This window comes from Schistocerca americana, chromosome 3 (genome assembly GCF_021461395.2).
Source record: "Schistocerca americana isolate TAMUIC-IGC-003095 chromosome 3, iqSchAmer2.1, whole genome shotgun sequence".
NCBI classification, from domain to species: domain Eukaryota; kingdom Metazoa; phylum Arthropoda; class Insecta; order Orthoptera; family Acrididae; genus Schistocerca; species Schistocerca americana.
The window spans coordinates 698,645,667-698,672,505 of NC_060121.1; the positions used below are offsets into that span (position 1 = coordinate 698,645,667).

The window sequence follows — 26,839 nt, forward strand, 5'->3', positions numbered from 1 at the left end:
AACTAGCACATCTTTAACTAAAACGATAATTACAAAATACTTTCCAGAAACAGTTCACAAGGTTTCAGCTTTTTGGCATGTATTAATCAGTCTTCACTTAACTGGTACTGTCAGTATGTCATCATCATCTGAGTTGTTGGTCCAAAATCCATGAGTTTGTAGTCCAATGGTTATCACCATCATCCTATCCTCATAATCACAACTGCCCTTTTGTGGTTGTATCAGGAATGCACAATGTTTGTAGAGTCCTTGTGATTAATATATCTACAATTGGCGATGTAGTTAATAAACACTCAACTCAATTAATGTATGATATCCCCCAAGTCTTATTGTTTGTTAGTTGTTTTTAGTAACAGTTTTTAATTTGCTCTTTTTCATTCGATCATGAAGTGGAACATTTCGATGTACCTCAGTCTTTAATAAGTAAGTACATTAACATATTTAAAATTTGAGTTAACAGTCTGTGGGGCATACCAAACAGTCTGTACTGTTCACAATGCATACTGAACAATCACAGCAATCATGCAGTGATTAGTACAGAGTACATTCAAAATCAATGTTTTGGATAGCCATTCATGATGAGAAAGTGCATCAACATATTTCTTGTTTAATCTAGTAGACTGAAGTGTGTACTATACAGTCCATGCTGGTCACACTAGATACTGTACATGTGCAACTTTCATGTAGCTTTGGCGATCTGTAGTTCAGGAATGGAAATAAAACAACTTACTTTAGAATACAAGTGAATAGGGCAATCAAAGCAGATTATCATGATGTCAAGCTTGGGAACTCCAGCGTTTATGAAGTTCATTGCAGCAAGTTTATAGGATTAATGGTGGACAGTTTCATGACATAAGAGACTCATACAGATAAAATATTCTTAAAAATTAGTTCAAATGCTTTTCTCATGAGAAAAAACGTCACAAACTGTAGAACACAACACTTTGCTAAAAATGTATTATGCTCTGATTTATCCACATAACTTTTATTGTATACGTTATGGGGTCGTGCATCAATATACACATAAGCAGATTACTTAAACTGCAAAAGAAAGTGATTAGGTGCATTGGAAACATGTCACCAAGGCAGTACTACAGAAATAAATTCAAAGAATTACAAATACTGACAGTGCCCACTCTGTTCATTTATGAAACAATTATGTATCTAGAAATAAACTGTACAGCTTTGATGAACAAAAATATACATAACAACAGTACTAGGAGTAAAGATAATTACAGATTTAAGTGAAAAAGAATCTAAAATAATTGGATGTACATTATGTAACAAACGTCCAGGTAGTGTCACGAATGTAAAAACACTGTCTGCTTTAAAACAAAAACTGAAAGCTCATCTGGTCTCAGCTTGTCATTAGTGTAAAGGAGTTCTTAGATGCAAGTGCAACAGTGTAAAGGAGTTTCTCAGATACAAGTATACAAATTTTTGAATAAGAGATTCTTCTGCCAATTCTATATAAATAATATAAAGGTATTGCTCTGTCACTGTACGTAAGCTACTAAACTCCACACGGTCAGGCATGAAGGACATACAGTACCGACTGGCCGCCATGTCATCCTCAGCCCACAGGCATCACTGGATGCAGATATGGACCAGCATGTGGTCATCACACCGTTCTCTAAGCTGTGTGTCATGTTACAAGACTGGAGCTGCTATGTCTCAGTCGAGTAGCTCCTCAGTTTCCCTCACCAGAGCTGAGTGCATGCCACTTGCCAACAACACTTGGCAGACCAGATGGTCACCAATCCAAGTGCTAGCCCAGGCTGACAGTGCATAACTTCGGTGATCTAACAGGAACCAGCATTACCACTGCATCACTGTATGTAAGCAGAGTTGTTTATATTCTTTTTATTTCTGTCTGATGCATATAATTTTATTTGTAGAGTAAATCTTATTCTCTTTTACAAATGTCTCAAGAAATTGCATATATCTATGCTTTCACACAAGTAACAAATACTTTGTAACTAACACACGTATATCCTGATGTATCCACCGTATCAGTACCAAAAATAACCCAAGGATGAGGAATAAATTAGTTAATTAATTAATTAATGTCCAGGATATCAGCTAAGAATCGAAAGCGGTGGGAAACAGTTGGTTATAAGTTTCCTTGTCTGTGGTATACCATGAAACTAAACGTGTATCACTGGTAAAACAGTTTTTTAACATTGGCCAAGCCACAGCGCTCCTGTACTTGTGGGGTGTGATGATGACCTTCCTTCTCACTCCAGTCTTCTTTGTCGGTGTACCTGTCGATATATGACTACCGCTCAGCGCATTTTCCTTAGCATTATACGGTTCCTCTGAAAGGGCACGGCCGACTTCCTTCCCCATCCTTCCCTAATCCGATGAGACCGATGACCACGCTGTCTGGTCTCCTTCCCCAAACCAACCAACCAACCTTAGCATTATACTGAGTGCAGTGAGTTAAAATTTCATGAAAGTCATATGTTATATTAGCACATTTATTCATAATAACTAAAAAACATGTTAACAAATCTGAAACACACAAAATTAGAAAATAAAAATAGCAATCCCAAGTATAGCAACTCCATGACTTCTACAGAAACATAGTTCCACAAAGAAACAAAGTTACAAAACCCATACTATAATAAATCCTGCAACATATCAACAAAAGAAAGCAGAAAATCAAAATGCACAGAAAAACGCAGAAAGAATTATATTGTACTGTACAATATCTTCACAACCTGAAATACAGAATAAAATGCATTTGAAATAGACCATATTATAATATCTAGAGGCATGACTTAAAAACTACAGGAACTTGATGTCACTGCAAACAATGCATGAAGGACTGTTTACACTATTTCGATTGTCTTTTTAGAAGTTGATCATACACTGGCAAGATTAAAATAAACCAACAATAAGATTTTTGTGTATGTAGACTCTCACTTCGTGGCAAGCAATATCATCAGGTTCTGTCCTCAAAGAGTTTAAGAAGTGCTGTGTGCCCACTGCCATGGAGGATGGTGAGACTCACAAAAATATTGACCATGATGCAACAAATACCAGTAGTAAGTTAGCAGTGATAGCAGTGTAGACAGCGATTAGAGGTCTGCTATTTCTGTGTGATTTATCTACATTACAACATACAACCAAACAGTTAACAGTGAACAAATAGTGAACAGTTTTTGTAAATTGGTAATTAGATAAATTTTTATCCACCGACTTTCCATCTCTTTCCTGCATATTAAATCGGTTTTTTGGTGCAAGGTTGCCTCATTTCACCCTCTACACTCGCTGCTATTAGACCTCTGTTGTAAAATGGAATCACCACATACAAGACATAAGACAAATTGGAGTACAAAATCAGGTAGATTCTTTTAATGTCTGTTTACATACCGCTTTTTGTTAGTATTCAACTAAAACTTATCTGCAAAACTTTTCACATTTATTTCTCTATGTAATATGTACAATGCTTGTCTTCAGACATATTTATAGCATCAGCTATTTCCTAAATCTTGAATTGCCTATCTGCAAATATCATACTGTACATGGTCTCAGCTTTTTCTTCTGTAGTTGCTTGGAGGAATGTTCTTCATGTGGATTATTTCAGGAGAGGAATAGTCAGATCTCAATTAGCCTGCTAAGTTTTTTTAAGTGCTGAAAATTAAAGAGTAATCTCCTTATAAAATTTCATTACATTCTGATGAAATTTCGTCGAGGTTAAACAGCCCAATACAAAGAATGTTATGAAGACGTGGCTGTTATTTGAATCACTTGAACAGAGTTTATGAGATGGTTTCTAACATAGTAGAAATATTTAGGGTATGAGCATCAAAAGGGAATTAGTATATAATTTTGGTTTAATACTTTATATTTCCATTTTGGGCAAAGATCGAAATTTAATATCACTGTGGTTTCCCTGTTTTTATACACTTAGGTCTATGTATTAGTAAAAGTAATGGTAAATAATTGTTGTTGCTGTGGATGGGAATTGAAATATGTGAGAGGAGGAAAAGCTAATTTTCACATGTAATTGATGCAAAGGTCTAATTACAGTTACCATGTTAGCAAGAGTCAATATTATTGAGACACAGTATAATAAATTAAGAGTAAATATTATAAGTCAAATTTCTGTGAATGTATGGTCATATATTTGCCAGATCAGAACTAGATACATTCGATAGCATTGAAGTGGGTTGTCGGTCAGTCTGTCGACTGTATATACATTCCATACAAGATTCAACTGCTATGACTGCTCTTTCTATGCTGTGGGTTAAATTCTGATACCTCAGATAATAATTATTCTGAAATTTTTCCAAGAGTAGCACATTAAATCTCTTTTGCTAGTAATATTTTATGCTTTTCTTCCAGTAGTACGTGTCAAATGTAGACATCATCTAATTAACAGTCGTGTTGAGTTTGTTGGACTGTCCACTTCGTCCTCAAATCGTATTTTGGAAAACAATTATTCGTTTTGCATCTGAATACCAGGGGGAATTGCACCTAATCGCTATGGTTACACTGTCTTAACTTCCTTGAAGCTAAAAGTAAAGTGCAATTACAATCTTAACAGCTCAATCAATTCTTATAAATGAAATATATAACCTGCCCTGAGCTATACTGTTCATCATCATTGTATCATGATGAAGTTGAGGAGGTGGTGTGAATCTACAAGGATCCTCCTCCACTGTACATATTCTTCTCTGCAAATCATTTTATCTTCTAATCTGTAGGAGGCCTTCTCGTGAAAGTCTCTTCACCTTTTATTGACCTAACACATGGTGTTCGTCTGCTGTTAACAAAAGCAAACAGTTTTACAGGGTTCCAGTTGAATGACCTTGTCTACCCACAGAAGGTGTTTCTTTGCCATCGGCACGACATGTTTGCATTGCCGTATAGTTACAAGAATTGTATAAATTATGGATTATTATGCAGGAAATAGCTGCAGAGCATGATATAGCAGCTTTAAAGTAAAAATTAGTTATTCAAAATGAATGTATCAACGAATACAATAAGATTCTAAAATCTTGAAAAAGTGGCGTGTCTGTAGATGATATTTACATACTACCTGTTGGTTAGTTTGCCATTGCAGACAGTATTTTTGTCTCTAAGTGTTATTTCTTTTATAAATGTGTTATTTCCCTTGATTTAGCGCTGTGCGACATTTATTTTCGGATCTAGCATTTGGGTTTCGTCTTCCTTGTATTTAGCTCATGAGACAGCTCTAAGCCCATAGCCTGCACTATATCATTCATATCCGCCCCTATGATTTCAACTGGCGCCATATTGAAAGCTGTGCAGTTACATAGAATTTGTGGCGTCCTGTGTGAATGGTAGCTCACGATGCCACTACAGCAAGCCACAAGCTGTGGCATCACATTAGACATGTGTGTGAACCCAGCTTAAGGCAAGTGCTGGACCATTAAGGCTATGAAGCTTTTTGCAGTGGAATTCTCAGTTCACTTGCCAGGTCAAATTCGACTAAAATTCCAAGCTTTCGATGATGCCCTCCACATCGGCGTCAGGAACTAAAACTGACTGTCGTGAACCGGCAAGGTTCCCTGTTTTATACCCACAGGACAGCATCCAATTGGCTGCATTACGTCATGATGGCGCATACAGAGCTGGCCCAAAATCTATGAACATAGAGGACGCCATACCTGTACATACTATCATGATGAAATCCAGCCAACTGGGTGCTGTGCTGTGGGTAAAAAAGAGGGAACATTTCCGGTTCACAATGATGGAGGGTATCATCAAAAGGTTTGAGTTCCATCCAAATGTTATGCAATAAGTGACCCAAGAACATTTTATGGATATACGTTTGGACCTAGACTGCATCTGATCTGACATCATCTGAAAACTGAAACCCATGACTGTTGTGGTGATGTAGTAGAGACTGTGTTAGCTAATATAGCAAAACTCTTTGATCAGGAGTCAGCTCTCTTCTATGGGAGTATCTTTGCTGCTGTTCGGTCTGAGCTTCTGCTGTTCATGATGCATTTTTTCCATATATTACTACTGTTCTGACATCAAGGAACCTGAACTGTGTACTGATTTCCATAGACGTTTTAGCCTCACCCCCAATTTGGCATGTGGAACTCTTTTATATCACAGCAGCAGACATGCTGTGACTTGAATCATCAGTGCTCCACTGCCATCCATGCAGCCGCCTTCCAAAAATACAGCTCAGAAGCCATTCACTTCGTTGACTCATGCAACCATGGCCAACAGGTCCCCTCAAACTATATGTCATCAGTGCTCGAATTGCAGCAGCTCACAGAGTGATACTTCAACATCAAACAAGGAACACTTCACCTACATGAAGAGCAGTTCATGAACAGTCTCATCATTCCAACATTAACACCATGAAAGAGTCAGTGGCTATGGAGCATCCAGCTACACATACATACACACACACACACACACACACACACACACACACACACACACACACACACACACACACACACTCCAATAGGGCAGCCTGCACCATCTGTACCATCACTGCCACAGTTTAATACAGTGTATCCATCCCCCAGTGCTGTGAACCTACTGTGTGTGTTTCCCTTACCCCCCTCCCCCTGATTCGAGTGTGCTGTGCAGACATAGTGCTATCCACAACAGAACTGTGCATAAAACTAACATCACACCAGGCCCTCCAGTCCAGCGCAAGGTATGCAGATTAGCCGCAGATAAATCACATGTAACCAAGTTGGCTATAGATGAGTAATTACAAGATAGCATCATCAGGGAGTCCAATATTTTTTGGGCATCGCCCATTCATTTCATACCCAAAAGGGATAGTACACATAGACTGTAGCGATTCTCATGCACTTTGCACCTGCACAATTCTGGACTGTTACCCAATCCCAAATATTGAGGGCTTTACTCATAATTTAGCAGGTCCCTCCATATTCAGTGTGTTGACCTGTCTAAAGGCATATTTACAGATTTCCATGAATCGAGATGATATACCAGAGACAGTTGTTATAAACCTTTTTGGACTTTATGAATTCCTTTATATGCCATATAGACTCAAAGTGCGATATAGGCTTGGCAGAGGTAGAAAATATTCTTTTCGTGTTTTCCTTTTTCTATGCTTACTTAGATGATATTTTAGTCTTTTCTACTTCTCAACACAAACATGAAGAGCATCTCAAACTAGTTTATCGATGCCCTAAACGAGCTCAGTGTCGTAGTCAATGATGATAAACATTGGCTACAACAATCAGAAGTTACATTCCTTTGCCATTTGATTAGCAGCGATGGTGTTTGCCCTACAACACAATACACTAGCTCATTAGTCAACTACCCTGGCCATGAAGCTTTTAAGAGCTACCCTGACTTCTCAGCAATCTAAATTTTTATCACAGACGCTTACCTCATGCAGCTATCATCCAGGTACCTCTAATGAATGTTTTAGCATGCGAGCACACAGTGGGCAAGTGCGATATTGTATGGACCTCAGAAATGTAACAGGTATTTGAGGAAATTAAAGACTATTTTTCTCAGGCTACAATGTTATCACACCCACTGCCCATTATACACCTATTGACCACTTCTATGTGAGCAATTTCATCATTAGAGCAGTTCCACAACAAAAAGGCATTTATCCATTTATGGATTTCCTGTTTCGACTGCCCTGTTTCCGTAATGATAATAAAGGAAGACAGTTTGAATCAGCACATTTTACCCAATTTTGTCACTTGGGTAGTGTTCAGCACTTTTGAACCACAACATAGCACCCTCAAAGTAATGGCCTCATGGAGAGCTAGAGAGCTGGCACCACACACTCAAATAAGCCCTTATGTGCCATGGAGGGGAGTAGGCAGATGACCTACTGTGGGTACTTTTAGGTGAGTATTCAGCGTATAAGAAAGACCTCCACATGGAAATCAATTACAGGGAACCACTAAATGCACAAAGAGGAGGTCAACAACAGTGTCTTCCACCCCCCCCCCCCCCCCAAATTGCTCTCCACTGCCAGTGGGCTTTGTGGTGACTCAACAGCGATTATGTTTGCTAATAAGGCAAAATGTTTTGCTCTAGAAGCACATTTCCCTGCTGCAGGACTACCTTTGCAGCAGTTCAGTGTGAGCTTTCACTAAGTGAACACACATCTTTTCTATGAATCGCTACTGAGCAACAAAGTGTATATATTTCACATTTTCTGTCTCAATCATTCGACTCTGAGCATCCTCACCTGGATCATTTTCTAATTGTAAATTAGAAATTGTAAACTGTAAACTATGATTACATCAGCACATTTTATGAATGGTACACTTACATTGTTCTGACATACCAATCACAGGGATGAAGAAGTAGGAATGACTAAAACAAGATATACAGATTGACTGGAACTAGGAACTCTGCCTAATCTGCAATTGGAGTAGTGATTCTTATGCTTCAAAACCTATGAGAAGACTTAAAAGCTGTTAACATGTCCTTGGTATAGATGTCTACCCTATACATCTACAGCAACTAAATAGGTGTTACTAGCTTCTTTTTTGCGGTTTTCTGCCATATGTGCTTATTGAGTATATATTTGTAATTTGTATAATTAGATCAATGTATTTCAATAACTGTCTGGTGAAGCAACTATTCAGTTCATTGTTCACCCGATTATCTCATTGGAATTGCTATGTTTTCAGATTTAATAAAATTATGATTTAGGTGCCTGATACAGTAACAAATAAATGGAAGGGTAATCACTAACGGTCAGTTCACACTGGCTGTCATGTCATGGCATGCCAAAACATTACACAACGCAATTCAAATGGTGGCATTCACACTGCCAATCATTTCACGTCATGTCAAGGCACTTCAAGGTTTTTATGGAGTGGTTGGTGTCATTGACTGTTGTCGATAACGTGACTCACATGCTCATTTCCTCTTTATACACAGTAATGCATTCATCCTTCAAACTCCATTTCATTGTACTTCCATTAGGTCGTGGTTTTCAAGGCTGATTTAGATAGTTACTCTACATCTTTCTTATTTATCTTTATTATTCGTTACTTTTTGTTTTTTTGTCGTTCATTAGATTGAAAACAGTTGAGGACAGCCATGTGAGTTGAGATCATGTGACTTGAACTGACTTGACTTGCGATGGACAATGTGAATGCATACTGAAGTCACGGTGCTGTGATGGCCATTTGGGTTTAGAAAGCCCCACACATGAGAAATGGATCACAGCAATCCATCACATGGGCGACCACTCGTTTCATAGACTGCACATATGTAGGCAAATTGCAGCTATCGGTAACTGACTGCTGATCACATGGAAATCCCAGGAAATCTGATGGCTTGCATGCCATTTATGTGTGCAGTTTAGATCCCTGGCTGGCTAGCAGCGGTGTGTAGCAATATGGCTGCGACTTTTTCCATGTACCACTATATATATTAGTGAAATAAGTGTTAAATTAAAACTGAACATAGCTCTAGGGCCCAGGGGAATTCCTATCAGATTTTATACCGGATTTGCGGCTGAACTAACTCCTCTTTTAATTATAATCTATCATAGATCCCCCAAACAAAACGCCACACCCAAAAGTTCGAAGAAAGCATATGTCACTCCTGTTTACAAGAAGGGCAGCAGAAGTGATCCACAAAACTACAATCTTAGAACATATTCTGAGCTCAAACATTATGAAGTACCTGTTGCTCCATCATGGACACAGGACATTGGTTGATTAAATAACTGTCAATGTCAAAGAAATTGACCAGAAGCTGTGTTATCTTAAGATGTTATTTTATTTTGAAGGCTACCAGTTTCAGCATTTCACTATGCTATCTTCAGGCCCTATATACATCTCTCCAAATAAAAGAAAATGTCACAAAGAGCCATAAATCTCTGGATGCCGTGAATTCGATCATTGCACTGGTGCTGCATTTGAAGACTCAGTTGCTATCAAATCTTCAAATGAAGCACTACGATTGGATTCACGGCATCCAGAGATTTATGGTTCTACATGATATTTTCGTTTATTTGAAGAGTTGCATATGGGGCCCTAAGATGGCATAGTGGAATGCTGAAACTGATAGCCTTCAAAATAAAATCAAATAACATCTCAAGATACACAGCTGATGGTGAATTTCATTGACACTGACCATTACGAGGTATCGTGAATAGAATGACCTGCTTCCTGTTAGGTAGCATGGATTCCAAAAACATCGATCATGCAAAACCCAACTCACACGTTTCTCGTATGAAATATTGGAAACTTTGGATCAAGGCAGTCAGATAGATGCAGTATTTTTTGATTTCCGAAAAGCATTTTACTCAAATCCACATCTATACTTATTACCAAAAAAGGAAGTAAACACTGAAATTTATGACTAGACTGAGGATTCTTCGGTAGGGTCGATACATTATGTTATCTTGGGTAGAGAGTTATCGTCAAATGTAGAAATAACTAAAGGTGTGCCCCAGGGAAGTGTGTTGGAACCCTTGCTCAGACTGTTTGCAGATGCTTTATTTATCTATAACGAAGTACTGTCTGAAAGAAGCTGCATGAATATTGAGTCAGGTCTTCATAAGGTTTCAAAGTGGTGCAAAGATTGGCAACTTGCTTTAAATGTTCTGAAATATAAAAGTGTACACTTCACAAAACTAAAAGAAAGTTATATCTTGTAACTATAATATCAATGAGTCACAGGTGGATCGGCCAGCTCATGCAAATACCCGGTTATAGGGCTTTGTAGGGATATGAAATGAAGTGATTCCATAAGCTTAGTCATAAGCAAGGCAGGTGGTAAAGTTAGGTTTACTGGTAGAACACTGGGGAAATGTAATCGGTCTGCAAAGGAAATTGCTTACAAATCACTCATGCGACTCATTCTAGAATAATGCTCATATGCATGGGACCAGTACTAAACAGGAGTAACATGTGGTATTGAACGCACACAGGAAACGGTAGCACCAAATGGTCACAGTTTTGTTTGACTTTTGGGAGAGTGTTAGAGAGGCGCTGAAGAAACTGAACTGGTAGACTGTTGAAGATAAACGTAAACAATCCAGAGGAAGCTTGCAAAGTTTTAAGAACCACCTTTCAATGATGACACTTGAAATGTAAGGCATTCCCCCGCATGTCGTTCACGAAGTTATCGCGAGAACAAGATAAGATTAATTACAGCACGCACAGAGGCATTTAAACAATCATTTTTATGTGGTCTGTAAGTGAATGGAACAGAAAGAAACATTAAAAACTGATACAATGGGCCGTATCCTCCACTATGGACTTCACAGTGGTTAGCAGATTTCAGATGTAGATGTAGACGCGCCCGTTTTGTGTTTGTGTCTGTATGTGTTACGTTGTAATTACTAGAAGATATGTTGCATTCGCTTGCACAAGAATGATAAAATACGAAGATGAACAACGTAATAGAACTGAAAATATGAAGTTAAAGCTTACAGTGAAATGCAGTCGAGAGAAGCGTCGCAATATCTGTGGCTTGGCATAGAGTGACAGATTGGCGTTAAGGATTGTCTTATGATTATCTTTGAAGCCGTTTGAAACATCCTTCTTCTACAACATCTTTGCCATATGTTTAAATGTTTTGATAGGGTAGATGTTTATTATTATTAGTAAATTTGTAGAAAAAACAAATTATGATTCGCACATGGGGCCCAATCACCCAAGCATTATTAGGCACACTTTTAACATGGGGAATCACTGCAGCCGGGTCGGGAATGGTGATAATTGTCAGAGGTACACAGGTACGTGCTTTAATCCTAACCTCAGTGTAGCTTCTAGATAATATTTATTCCTTGTCATAACATTTTCAGGAATAAAAAGTGTTCCTGTATAGCCAACAAACTCATGTACCAAGTCAGATCTTATAACCAGCGTTAATTAATGATCAAACTGTATTTGTCACGATCCACGTCAGATGTTTCCAGGAATAGCGGAATACTTCTGGCGTCGTTCGATATCAGCAAAGTGTCAAGTAGTTGCACGGAAATGTTAGAGGAAGATATTTGTCGAACATATCGCGACCGTAGAATGTTTTGATTATGTTCTAATAGATGCCATTCAAATTTCTGGCAAAACTGTTTGTGAAGCTTTGGTAACTTAAACTCATGTTTGCCAAAGTCGGAAGCAAAGTATAAAAAAAATTGTGCACGTGAATGTATTTTCTTGGCAAAATGAATAAAAAAATTGACGAATACACGTGTGCAGATTCTTTGTTTGAGTGGTTATTGCTACGTATTTTTTTGAGGTTTATGAGCGTACGTAATTAAGTATCAGTAATGAGCCAGTGTAGTTTTTTGTATAATTTACCACACTCGTGTTGTGTAAACTAAAGGTGCAAGGAGTATCATTATTGCTATTTCAGCTGAATGTTTGGGATTGCCTTTCGTTTTTTTACGGTAGTGATACCCTTTAGGGTAAAACTGTATCCTCATAATAAAATTTGAATGTAAGACATTCCGAATGAAGGACAAAAGTGACATGCCAGTCATGCTTTTTGATAGTATCTGGTATTTGATGAAATAGTAAGTGTTTGAGCAGCTATTGGTTTTTCTAATCAGTCTACTTACCTGTTTTAAATTTTGGAGAGGCCCATTATTACTGAAATTGTAATGGGTTCTATATATTCATTGCTTAGGTGATGTGTGCCAGCCATATCTTGCTGATCAAAACTAGTGGCATAATAAAGAGATTCACTTAGCAGGTGTCAAGTGGGTTTACAAACAAATTATAAAACATGCCCATGTTACAACTCTGGAAGGGCAGTGTATTGAAAACCATTTTCATGTTACCAAGTATCAACCTGCTTTGTTCAAGCATTAATAATTATCATGGTAACTAATGCTGTGTTTCTGTTTTGACCTTGGACTGTTATTGCCAAAGTGATTCTTAAAAAAGTTGCTCATTATAGGTGGGTTATCTGACTTTAGAACTTGCAGATTGCTGTATCCTGCTTCTGACATTCCATAAAAGTATGGTAGTCTTCTGGCCTCCTGCCTGAAGACTGCTTTGGTGCATCTCCGGTGCACATTAGTTTATATACATTGACACACACACTCAGTGGGACACCTTACAGTCCTGGTGGGTGTGCCTCACTACTAGTCATTTCCTTTTTCAGTTCCACTTGCCTATAGAGTGAGGGGGAAAAAAGGGTATCTACATGCCTCTATACGAGCTCTAATTTGTGTTATATTCTTGGTGCTTGTGCTTCATGTGTGTTGGTGGCAGTAGAATCATTCAGCAGTGAGCGTCAAATGCCAGCTCTCTAAATTTTCTCAATTCTTCCTCGAAAATACAATGACTGTCCATCCAAGGACCACCATCTGAATTTATGAGAGAGCTTTGTAATACTTGTTTGTTGTTCAAACCTGTTGTTGTTGTGGTCTTCAGTCCTGAGACTGGTTTGATGCGGCTCTCCATGCTACTCTATCCTGTGCAAGCTTCTTCATCTCCCAGTACCTACTGCAGCCTACATCCTTCTGAATCTGCTTAGTGTATTCATCTCTTGGTCTCCCTCTACGATTTTTACCCTCCACGCTGCCCTCCAATGCTAAATTTGTGATCCCCTGATGCCTCAGAACATGTCCTACCAACTAGTCTCTTCTTCTTGTCAATTTGTGCCACAAACTCCTCCCCAATTCTATTCAATACCTCCTCATCAGTTATGTGATCTACCCATCTAATCTTCAGCATTCTTCTGTAGCACCACATTTTGAAAGCTTTTATTCTCTTCTTGTCCAAACAATTTATCATCCATGTTTCACTTCCATACGTGGCTACACTCCATACAAATACTTTCAGAAACGACTTCCTGACACTTAAATCTATGCTCGATGTTAACAAATTTCTCTTCTTCAGAAACGCTCTTTCCTTGCCATTGGCAGTCTACATTTTATATCCTCTCTACTTCGACCATCATCAGTCACAAATGTAGTGGCTCGTCTCTGAATTGCTTTGATGTCTTCCTGTAAACCAATCTGACGCAGATCCCAAACAATTGAGCACTTCTCAAGAATGTGTTGTACTAGTGGCCTGTTGTGCTAATGTGGTAAAGGACCATAATTGGAGGTTGATTAAAAAAAGTAGTAGTTACTGGCCTCTACGTAGTGAAGGGACAGCTGACAGGTTTTAACAACAGATTTGACCAGTCAGCTGTTTGTTCATTCAGTATATGTTTCCAGTCAAATGAAACTAGTAACTGCTTTCAAGTCAGTTATATGAATATTCTTCACTCACTCTTTAGGTCTGAGTTTTTCTGTTAAATGTGAGTCAACTAACTGATAAGTCTTACTATGTCATCAGTTGTATGGATAATGTCACTCATGTCTCCAGGCAGGAGCGTTTTCACTTAATTATTGTTAGCCTTTTCGGTTAAAACTAAATGATAACCAGGGCTCCTAACTTTTAGAGAGAGTAATAATGTACCTTCTTTCAGAGAGGGGTAAATAAACAATATAAAGTATTTGCAAGTTTATTTACATATTCGTAAAGTTAAATATGAATGTTTCATACTGCTGGTATAAGTAGGCTTATCAATTTTTTATTGGTTTTAAGAGTTCAATACATGGTGCTACGTTGTAAATTTAATTTGTTTAGATAAATTGACAGTTATGTTTTTAATTTAAATTTATTGAAGCCTGTCTTTCTCCTCCTGCCAGTTGCGCAACCCACTCCCCCTGTTCCTCCCCTGCACCTGCAATAATTCTCTTTTGGTAAATGATAAATTGATGTGACTAGAAACCGTGAACAATACAATTTCAAACAATGGGAAATCCAGGGTAGACTGTAGCAATATAATGAAAAGGATTAGTTGCTACTCACCATGTAGTGGAGATGGTGAGCCACAGAAAAGCACAACAAAAGACTGTTAGAAAGTTAGCTTTTGTATAACAAGGCCTTTGTCAACACATACACAGAGTCTCTGGCAGCTGGAGCCTGTCTCCTGGCTCCAGCTGCCAGAGAGTGTGATCATGTGCGTGTGAATTGCATTTGTGTGTGTGGTGTGTATTTTTGACAAATGCCTTGTTGGCCGAAAACTAACTTTCCGACAATCTTTTTGTTGTGCCTTTCTGTGACTCAGAATCTCCACTATATGGTGAGTAGCAACTATCCTGGTTTTAAATGGTGACTTAATCACTTGCTATTTAAGCTTGTAGTGGCAAATGCCAGAAGTGTTTTTTGCGAAAAATATTTATCATTTGTTAATTTTCTTTGAATTTTCTTAGTCAATATAGTTTATAATATGGGTCATTACTGCAGATTGCATACATATGACATTGAATTTATGTTGAGAATTATTTTTTTTATCCAGTCATAGCTTATTGTTCCTCCCACTGCTATTTATATTTATCTCTTGTATGTATGTATGTATTAAACCGGGGACCTGGAAATGATGGAGAGGCTTTGTCCCGCCATAGCCCTCAGTGGTTCACAACCCCACAACAGTCCATCCACCCCACCGCCGCCCTACACCGAACCCAGGGTTATTGTCCCAGGGAACATATCATACCAAACAAGTGTAACCCTGTCCCAAGGAACATATCATACCAAACAAGTGTAACCCTAAATGTTTCCGCGGTAGAGTAATTATGGTGTCCATGTACGTGTAAACGGTGTTTGTGCTGCAATCTCCGACACAATGTAACTGAGGCGGAATAAGGGGAACCAGCCTGCATTCGCCGAGGTAGAGGGAAAACTTCCTTAAAAACCATCCACAGGCTGACCTGCACACCGGACCTCGACACTAATCTGCTGGCGTATTCGTGCCAGGGACCGGCATGCCTTCCCGCTTGGGAAGCAGGGGTTAGACCACGCAGCTAGCTGGGCGGGCTATTTATCTCTTAGTTAAGGCTTTATTGTTTTACTGCTGTATCATAATCACTTTCAGTATTATGTATTTCCATTTAAGCTGTATAAACAAACAAAATATGTTTATAAATTCCAAACATCACAACTTTTTACAACACTTGAAGGGTCGACAGAAGCGTCCGATCCAACGCGTCGGCTTTGACCCGTGACGTAAGGGTGTTGTGTGTGACGTCATGACGGCGCGGAGTTTGGTTTGAGTGTGGCTGTCTCCAGTTCCGTTTTATCTTATTTTATTTACTTTTCTGATCTGTTCGTTCTATCTCGTAAGATTTTTTAAAATTTAAAAACACTTATTACTTATTTTAATTATCTGTTTCCTCGAGTTTCTGTTTTAGTTTATTATATTTATCTTTGATCTGTTCGTTCTATCCCGTGAGATTTTCTTTTTTTTTTTAAAGACAAAAACCACTAATCAGCTACTGAAGCATCTTTATCTTCTATGGGTTGCAGCGGTTACGACCCCTGGGGAGGTGGGTCGGTATTCATGCATGGCTGTCTTCACTTACACGTTGTAGGTATGCAAGGCGTCTAAATTTGTTTGTATTTAGTTTGCCCCCCACCCAAAACACCCCATTTCCCGCGCTTGTCCCGTTAGTGTCATTAGGCTTCTTGTGGAAAGTGTGTGTGTTTGTTTTTGTTTCCGCCATATTTGTGACGTCATGGGTCAAAGCAGACGGGTGGGATTGGACGCTTCCGTATTTCCCACTTGAAATGCAAAAATGTGGATGATGTAACCCAAGATTGTCTCCAAAGGTGGTCTAACATGTTGAAATGTGTGTCTGTACTTGTGTTAATATCGAGACAGATGTTTTTTGTGTAAGCGTCTGTCTATCATGTTACTGAGATGGAACTTGCTAGTTGTCTTTCCTGTGATCAATGGTCACAGTGTAGTAGTAGTCCCTCTTTCTCCACAGATGCAATCAGCTTTCTGATGGGGATTTACATGCAGGAAATAAGTGGGGTATGGTATTGCTGGTTAAGAAATGAACCATACTCTGTCTGGTGTTGACACATGTTGTCTTGAGTCACTCCCAGATGTGGAGGAACAGTGCATCTACTCTACAAGCTGTTTCCCAGTTATCCCATTTCATTTACCGTGGATTTACTTTTGAGTCTTTGAGCTCTCTCCAGATCTGTATTTCTCTGTCGAGGAGATCTCTCCAAGTCTGCCTCTTTTCAGCCAATATTTTGCCACACGACACTTAATAGTTTCGTGTATTGAGTATGTCCTGACCACCATGCACAATGCCACCACTGATATGGTGCTGAAAGGCCCTGATAGCCATGGGAGCACTTGTGTCCACATGCTGGTAGCAAAACAAATTGTTGATTTATTATTATAGTCGTGGGTAGATCGTGCCAAGTGTTTGCTGTTATGTGCATGCCCTTTCTGTATCTGGTTTGTTATGTTAATTAAAGTTTAAGGCAATAATGACACAACAGTAGCTTGTAACCATGTTTTATTTTATATTTTCGTCTAGTTTAACTGTAGAATTCCTTTGTAAATTTTCTTTTCAGCGTACTGTAAATGGTCTATTAGCCACAATGGTGTCGGTTTGGAGAACACCAATTGCTCATGGTTTGGAGTACTGCTGACATTTTCACTCCAGCCTGCTCTTTTCAGTTAGCCATTATCACAAGAGGGAGGTTTTCAGCAAATGTGACTGCTCCCTCTTTGCAATCATCCCGTTCCATTAATCTGAATAGTCCAATGGTAATGCTCCAGAAAATAGGGCTGCAGGTAGATCTCTTCAAGCTCCTATTGGTAAATTTTTTGCTCACCTTGGTTCTCTGCTTGCTGGTCAGCAAACTCTTTCTGCAGTAGTCAAGGCTGTTGTATACAGCCGCTGGGAGCTGCAGGTCTCAAAGATGTGAAAACATTGCTGGGCACCAAAATTGCTGAATGCTCTTGCGATATGTCTATTAGTAAAGGTATTGCATATTTCTTTCACATTCTTTTACTATTCAAATAACCTGACGAACTGGAACGTTTTTCGATTTTCCTGGTGTGAATTTGAGTTGATCGGGGACCAGGCCCCTGAGTGCCCTTTGTATCTAAAAACAAAGGAGTGACTCCTACCTTAGACATTGAGTTTGGAAGGCAACTTGGTCGATAAGATTTGGGTTCTGAAGTAATCTTGCCCACAGATTTTTAAGTAATAACTGTATTTGCTAATTTCTAGTCCTCAGGCGCTTGTCCAAGTCAAGGGGTGTTGCTAAGAAGTTTTGTCAGGTATGGGGTGATATGCACAGTGACCTGCTGTGGTACTTGTGAGTGAATTTCATAAGGGCTGGGAGATTTCCCTGTAACCTCTTAATGGCTGAAGTAGCTTCCTCTTGTATGAAAGGATGGAAATGGTGCCCATCATGTAATGCATTTCCTTCTGTGTTTATAATTGCACGTGTTTAGAATCGTCAGTGTGTGGATTGTCATCAGAGAAGAGCTTATATAAAAGAAGTTCTATCTTGTGCCTCGGTCCCAGTATCATTTCACCACTATCCTGCCTCAGTGTTGATAATACTAATGGCGTTTTTATTCTCTTGGTCAAAGTTTATATGGCTCATCCCAGTGATTAACTGTCCTTATAATCCTCCCAGTGTCTCTTTCTAGCACCTGTCAAGGGGCTCACAACTATTTTTGTGAGCTTGTGCTTGGCTACCATGAGGCCGCAGCCTTTGCAATACTACTTCCCATGCTGTGCTGCAAACCTATACTTCCACAATCTGTTTCTCCCTACGCCTTTCCATTGGATGGCCTTTTGGGTGTACACCGTGCTTGGACCGGGTACATGATTTAGGACCCAAGTTTTCCATTTCACTTATGGTATTCTTTACACTTTTTCTTTAATAAATACATGGTCCCCATTGTTGGGTTTGCCACCTTTCTTTCCAAATTAATCAGAAGTGTGTATTGTGCAGGGAAGGTCACCCATTGTGTGTCTGTTCCACCTTTGTGCCCTTCCAGCTTAACACACTTCCTTTCCAGAAAGGTAGTATACCCAAAACCCAGGAAGGTAGCAAACCCGTTTTTTGTGTGTGTGTGGGGGGGGGGGGGAGGTGAGGGGGGGGGGAGGGGTTGTCGAGTATGTGCATGACAGTAGCCTGACCACACAGTATCTCACTGTTGGTGCCTGAGCTGAAACCTCCCCTTGTATATGCCAAGGAGTATGTGCCCATCATGACTGTCATTGGGAGTCTGAGCAATGGATTACTGGTCAGCTAGGCGTTGGTGAGGTTGGGTGGCACCCATGGGGAGAATCTGGAGTGGTTAGCACCATAGCGGATGACTTGCTTATGAAGCAGTTGAAGCTTTCTCCTGCTGGTGGTCACAAGACCCCAGCAATCTCTTCAGAAGGTAAGAACTCATTCAGTGCAGAGGCATATGACCCCAAAATGTTTCCTTCCTGGCTATACCATTGGAGGAATGTAGAGCTAAGTACAAGCAGAGAAATCCTTTGCCCCCCCTCCTCCCCCCCCCCCCCCCCCCTCCAATACCTAGTTTGTAAAAGAACATATGGGGATTCTTTTTTTGCCACAAAGCCTTTATTCTTTGTAGAGTCTATAGAGGGAAAGATTGGGAAAGTAGCATCCATCTACAAAATGGAAAACAGGTCAGTTTTAATTAAAACAGCATCCTCTGCCCAGTCATGAGCATTGCTTGTGCTTGTGACAAGCTGGATTACATCCTATGAGTATCACTCCCCATAATAGTCTGAACATGGTTCAAGGTGTAATTTTGCATTGTGGCCCCCTCTGACCACCTCTTGCAATCTGATGGTGAGCTATGCACCACCTTGGAGCAACTCTGTCCATCATGTTCACAGAGGGCCGAAAAACAATAGGGTTGCTACCGGGCCCTTCATCTTGGCCTCTGAGGGCAAGTCAGTGCCTGAAAAGGTCAAGGTGGTGGTGTACCAATGTGACATGAAACCTTATGTTCTCCCCCTCTCCCCCAATGCAGTGCTTCGAGTGTATGAAATCTGGGCACATCTCTTTGCGTTGAAACACCAGCCCAGTTTGTAGGGAATGTTGATGACCATTGCACACAAATGTTCCTTGTACTCCTCTCCCCCTGTCTGCGCCGAGTGTAGGGAGCACCACTCTCCCTACTCGCCAGACTACACTGTCTTTCAGAGAGAGGAAAAAAATGTGGTAATATAAGACTCTGGACAGACTGACATACCAAGAGGCCAACAAAAAGTACGAGTGTCTACATGCTACATGCATGGCAGTGTCAAAAGCTACAGCTATGATTATGTCACCCTCTCTGCCATGGTATGCATCCTACTGTGAACCCTCAGGGTTGCTTGACCATGCCTGCTCCCCTGATGGTTGGGGTGTCTCTTCCTGTTGCTTTCCCACATCCACTTTGGGAACAGTGACTCTGCACCCACCAGGAACGCCAATCCCCATCCCCCAACCATACACACATCACCCTCATCTCGTGTTTCACGTTAGGAAGGGGTCCCTCGGGACACTCTCCTCCATGTTTTCTGCCAGTCTTCGACTGGATATCAGCCAGCGGCTGAAGGAGCCACAGCCTGCTAGTCGTAGGGCTTCACAATCTTCTTCAGCCCCTGAAACTAGTTCTGGGAAGCCCTCACAGTCATCCAAAACCCGTAAGGAAAAGAAAGACAATAAGGAATCTTCCAAGATGAAGGAAATTCCGGTGGGCTCCATGCTAGCAGGTCCCACATGTTCTCCTTCTGCAGCCATGGCAGCGATCCTGATAGCCCAAGGCTCCAGATCGCATCACACAACATGTCTCAGAACCTGTGTGTCATGATACCATATTATCACACCCACCAAGTGAACCTGGGTCATAACCTGCCTCCTTGGCCTCTTCAGGCCCACACAATATACCGACAGCCCGATTCTCCACTGGAATTGTAGCAGTTTTTTCCACCACCTGGCAGAGCTACAGCATCTCTTAAGCTCCTCCCCTGATTTCTGCATTGCCCTTCAGGGGGCTTGGTTTCCAACAACATGCACCACTACCCTTCGTGCCTGCTGGGGATATTTTAAGAATGGTGCTGATTGTGATAGTGTTTTTAAGAATCGTGCTGATTATGATAGGGTTTCAGGAGTAGTTTCCACATATGTTCTGGACTCTGTATATAGTGAACCTTTGCTTTTTGATACAACTTCGGAGGCTATGGCTGTTCGGATAAGGGCATTTCAGTATTTTACCATATGTGATATATATCTCCCTCCTTATGACAGAGTGCCTCAAAACACATAGTCTACCTTGGTTTTTCAGCTCCCCCTACATCTCCTAATCTTGGGCAACTTCAATACTTGTAACCCCTTATGGGGTGGAACCAGGATCACTGGCCGTGGTAAAGATGTCACAAACATACTGGCAGATCTTGACCTCTGTCTCTTGAATACTGGTGCCTCAACACACTTCAGTGCAACACATGGAACTTAAACTTCTTGGCAGATCAAAACTGTGTGCCAGACTGAGACTTGAACTTGGGACCTTTGCCTTTCATGGGCAAGTGCTCTACCATCTCAGCTACCCATGCAAGCTTCACGACCCATCCTCACAGCTATAATTCTGCCAGTACCTTGTCTCCTACCTTCAAAACTTCACAGAAGCTCTTCTGCAAACCTTACAGAACTAGCATTCCTGGAAGAAAGGATACTGCAGAGACATGGCTTACCGTCAGCCTGGGAGATATTTCCAGAATGAAATTTCCACTCTGCAGCAGAGTGTGCACTGATATCAGTTTTAATCTCTCAGGAAGTTTCATATCAGCGCACACTCTGCTGCAGAGTGGAGATTTCATTCTGGAAACATGGAACTTACTTGGGCATTGATCTCTCACATTTGCAGCCCTGGTTTTCTCCCATCTGTCCGCTGGAGGGTCCACAATGACCTGTGTGGTAGCGATTGCATCCCAATCTTCCTGTCCTTCCATTATTGTCACTCCCATGTGTGCCTGTCTAGACGGGCTCTCCAAAATGCTGACTAGGATGCTTTCTGAGCTCCCTGCTAAACGGAGGCACTGACGAGGCTGTCTAGAATGCAACAGCAGCCATTCCATCGGCAGCTGACTTAGCAGTCCCCTATTCTTTGGCAGCTCCCCATCGGAAGGTAGTTCTTTGATGGACCCCAGTAATCACTGAGGCCATTAGAGATCGTAGGTGGGCTCTCGTGTCCTTAATAAGTGGATTGAACAGTTGCACTTATCTCTCACTGCATGCCATCTGGAGCCCTATAATGCTCCATTCAGTGAGTAGGAATTCTTCAGTGCTCTAGACATAGGCCCTGATACAGCTCCAGAGTCAGACTGGATCTACAACAAAGTGCTCAAACATCGACCAGTGGATTGTCAGCTTCATCTCCTTACCATCTTCAACCATATCTGGATTGAGGGTGAGTTCCCAGCTCAATGGCGGGAAAGTATCATTGTCCCAGTACTGAGACCAGGTAAGCATCCCCTATATATGGACAGCTATCACCCATGTTCTTTGTAAGTTGTTTGAATGCATGGTGAGCTGGTGCCTGTGTTGGTTGCTGGAGCCTTGGAGGCTTCTGGCTCCATCCCAGGGTGGTTTTCACCAAGGCTGTTTCAGTGTTGATAATTTGCTTTGCCTGGAGTCTGCCATCCAGACAGCTTTTGACCTACATAAACACCTTATTACTGTCTTCTTCGAGCTACTAAATGCTTATGAAATCACATGGTGACATCACATCATTTTCGCCTTACATGAGTGGGGTCTTTATTGTCCAGATCTTCTTGTCGCACCGTACTTTCTGGTTTTGAGTTGGTGTTTCCCACATCCACCCCCCCACCCCCTCATATCAAAGACGATAGTACCCTACAGGGCTCTGCAGTAAGTATCCCTGTCTTCTTAGTCACTATCAGTGGTCTAGCAGCAGCTGTGGGGCCTTCAGTACCACCATCCTTGTATGCCAACGATTTTTGCTTTTACTATTGCTGACTGGAGGATGCCATTTGAAAGACACAGTCATGGCTTTCAGTTTTCTGCTGCCAAGAGTCCTGTCATATACTTCTGTTGCCATCGTACTATTCATCCACAACCAGAACTTTACATTGATGACCAGTTACTAATGTGGTGGAGACTTATTGCTTTTGGGACTGGTCTTTGATGCCCAGCTGATGTGGCTTCCCCATCTTTGTCAACTTAAGCAAAGGTGTCAGCTATATTGTAATACACCTCACTGCCTCAGTAGCACCAGCTGAGTTGCAGACTGTACTACCCTTCTGCAGCTTTGCAAAGTCCTGATCCTGTCCTGTCATGATTATGGGACTCTGACATATAGTTTGGCGTCACCCTCAGCATTGTGATCACTTGACCCAATATATCAGTGTGGAGTCTAGCCTGCTACAGGAGCCTTTCGAACTAGTCCTGTGAATAGTCTACTTGTGGATGCTGGGGACTTCCATTATGGATCAGGTGCCAGCAAGAGCTACTCAGTTTTGCTATGTATGTTCACAGCTCCCCTAAGCATTCTTTTTCCTAATAGGGAGGTCCACCTCCCACAACAGAGGCCTAGAGCTGTGGTCACCATTGCAGTATGACTGCAGTGTCTCTGCTCTGAACTCCAACTTCCCCACTGTCATCTCTTGTCAATGAGCAATTGTGTATGCCATCATGGTGTGTTCCCCGACCTCGGATCTGTCTCAATTTGTCCTTTGGACCAAAAGATTCAGTTGACCCCATGGTGGTTCACCACCTGTTCCTGGCTGTTTTCGATGCATTTATGGGTTCCAAAGTGGTATAAACTGATGGCTCAGTGATCGATGGACAAAGCGGTTTTGCATACGCATAGGCAAGATGCAGTGAACTATGCTACTTGCTGGATGGATGCATTATCTTCACTGCTGTATTGGTGGCCATCAAATGAGCCCTTAACCATGATCATTCGTGCACTGACAATATGCTTCTAATCTGTAGCGACTCCCTGAGTAGTCCTCAGGCTAAAGAAAAGTGCTACCCTTGTCACACATTACTCATGACTGTCTACACTTTTCTTTCTGATCTCCATCAAACTGGATGGCCAGTCATCTTCGTTTCGACCTCTGGACAAGTTGGGATCTCAGGGAATGAACATGCCGATTGCTTGGCAAAGTTGGCTACCAGAAACCTAATTTTGAAAATGGGAGACCCAGAACTGGACCTTCAGTCAACTCTATGCTATCAACTGTTGGAGGTCTGGAACTCAAAATGGTCCACCCTGGACAACCCCCTCCTCTCCCACCCCCAACCCAAAAAAAAAAAAAAAAAAAAAAAAAAAAAAAAAAAAAAAAAAAAAAAAATTTGAGGGCAATAAAGGCGACCACAAACATGTGGCAGGCTTCCCTTCGCACTCCTCACAGGGAATCCCCTGTCCTTTGTGGGCTACGCATTGGCCACATTTGGCTGCCCCACGGCCACATTCTCTATCCTGAGGACCCAGTACACTTAATCCTTCGATGTACTAAGTCCCCACCTGTGGATGGCTTGGCTAGGGGTTGCAGGTGGAGGGGGGATGGCATATAAAGGCAGCATCTAGAGAAGTCATCAGGAACACCTGAAGATGGAGGAAGTCAGCTTGGCAGAATTTTGCGCCTTTTGGACAACACCACCTGGCCGATTAACTGAGAAATATTCAAAATCTGCCTATACCAGAAAAATCTTAAATTTCATAATAGGAAGAAATTACTGTCATTGTAGCTGATCAGAGTGACAAATCAGTTTGCAGAGAGCGTGTGGATGATACTGGCATCAAAAGAATACTTTAATTGGAATATTGATGATTTAATTGCAGTTTTTTTTGTAAAATAACTGTACTTAAAATTTAATGAAAGCTTAATAAGGCAATATAGGTAACCTTCAAGTCTTTGTCTTCATTAAATGTTTCGAAACCCGTTAAACTGCCAACCCCAAAATAACAATTTTGGGGTGTTGCAGTTTCTTTCCATATGATCATGATTGTCACTTACTTGTAGTGTGATCTCCCATTAAGTCTGTAAAACCACAAACATGATCTTCATTTCCTGCAGTGCTCAGTTCCATTAAAAAACAGAACATTCTTATCTAGTTTTGATGTAAAAAGGAAATTAACTACTTCCACAACATAGTTCACTTGTGTTCATTATACAATAACTGACTGATTTCCCACATCATCAGATTTGACTGATTTCCCACATCATCAGATTTCTACTCACTGTATATATAATTCTATATGATGCTTCTTTTGGATATCACGTGACATTGTTGACAGATCCCAAGAAATCTTGTGCAGTTGCATGCCAGAATGCTATGGTTCACAGGGCTTCTATCACTACATCACAAGAAGTGCACTCTCCTTGTAGAAGCGATGTCCGTTGAACATGGAAGACGTTTGAAGTCCTTTGAATACATATGACAGAAAAATGTGCTTTGTAAGAACATTATGACTTGCTTGCCAAACTCACTCAGTTTAATCCAATCTCATCCAAGATTTTTCTCTTCAACTCTACATTCCATTTATTGGTGGTTAAAAAGATGGATTTGCATTTGCTCTTTGATAGTTTTTCCCTGCCTTTAGATGTGATGAAGTAGTGACCTGTAGGGCTCACCACATTGCAGAACAAATAATGTAGCTTTTATAATGACCATTAACCAAGTTTTGCATAGCCATCTCTTGTGGTCCAGAAAATTTTGAAATAGAGTCAGTACAATTCACACTCGTAACATTCGAGATAAATATAACTGACCAGATAGCTGTGCATTTTAAAGTACGTCTTCCAGCATGGAGAGATGCACCAGCCCTGGGTTGAGTCCACCCGGTGAATTAGCGATGAGGATTGGTGTGCCAGCGTGCCTGGGTTTGGTTTTTAGGTAGTTTCCCACATCCCACTAGGTAAATAATAGGCTGGTAACCAAGTCCCACCCCAATTACAAGATTTGAAAAATTTTCTAAAACTTTCACTTACTGTCACATGACTAAAATGCGAGCAACCCCTGTAACGGGATGGCGACAGTAATGGCATCTGACCCTGTGCTGACGTGGGAAAAAGACAGACACGAAGGGCATCCGACCCTGCGCTGACATTGGACAAAGGCACAAGAAAAAGGAGATATAATTTAATGTGACAAGTGTATGCCATTAATAATTCCTTTATGGTGTCTTACTCAGCATCCAGTTACAAGACTATTACAGCACATGAAGTAACTTCTGATTGAAATTTTTGTGATATTACATTTCTTTATGAAACCATACAATTATTTATGTTCCTAGTTTAGTGTAATGCAATATAGTATGTCAGCAATTGACATATTTATAAGAAGTGTCCAGACTTGCTGCTGTGTGATATTAATTTTTATTTCTTTCACTTTTACTACCGATCTGTTTCTGCTAAATTGCCATTATCGAGTTATGCGTGGTACCATGTGGTTGTCATTATTTTCATTATACATGTTTATGTTATGTTAGAACATTGAGCATCTAGATGGACTGACATATATATAACATGGCCGCATGGGGTATCCGCGTGGTCTGAGGTGCCTTGCCACTATTCGTGCAACTCCCCCCTTTGTAGGTTGAAGTCCTCCCTTGTGTGTGTGTGTGTGTGTGTGTGTGTGTGTGTGTGTGTGTGTGTGTGTGTTTTGTCCTTAGCGTAAGTTAGTGTAAGTATTGTGTAAGTCTAGGAACCAATGACCTCAGCAGTTTGGCCTTGTAGGAACTTACCACCACACATAACATAATTGCCAACTGTATTTTGACTGTTGTTCTACATTTGTTGAATTAAGGTAGTACTTAATTTTTAAGACATTAATTTTACAGTGTGAAGCTATGATGTCATATGTTTGTAAAGTGTAAGCACTGTTATACAGATGATATAAACACTATGTGGTTGTTCGTGTATTTGTGGTTACTCTGTGTTTGTAGCAGCCATGCATTACAAGTTCAAGGATGAGTTGCAGCATTGGTAGTACATCCATGTCATTTCTTTTATTTTGTTGAGTTAGTAGGCCACCCCTGTTACGGTGATTCAGAAGCCAGATGGTGCTGT

At 40.7% G+C, this 26,839-nt stretch overlaps 1 protein-coding gene across 3 annotated transcripts in view; it reads left to right on the forward strand.

Moving 5' to 3' along the window:
- Positions 1 to 11,509: 11,509 nt before the first annotated feature.
- The window catches only part of LOC124607076 (zinc transporter ZIP11), a 436,282-nt gene continuing 420,952 nt past the window's right edge, over positions 11,510 to 26,839 (forward strand). For 2 of the 3 annotated variants that reach the window (XM_047139249.1, XM_047139250.1), the window contains exon 1: positions 11,510 to 11,704. In XM_047139249.1, coding sequence (XP_046995205.1) covers positions 11,597 to 11,704 — 108 coding nt within the window. In that variant the 5' untranslated portion in view covers positions 11,510 to 11,596. The remainder of the gene's footprint in view (positions 11,705 to 26,839) is intronic. The other variant, XM_047139253.1, reaches the window with a different exon arrangement.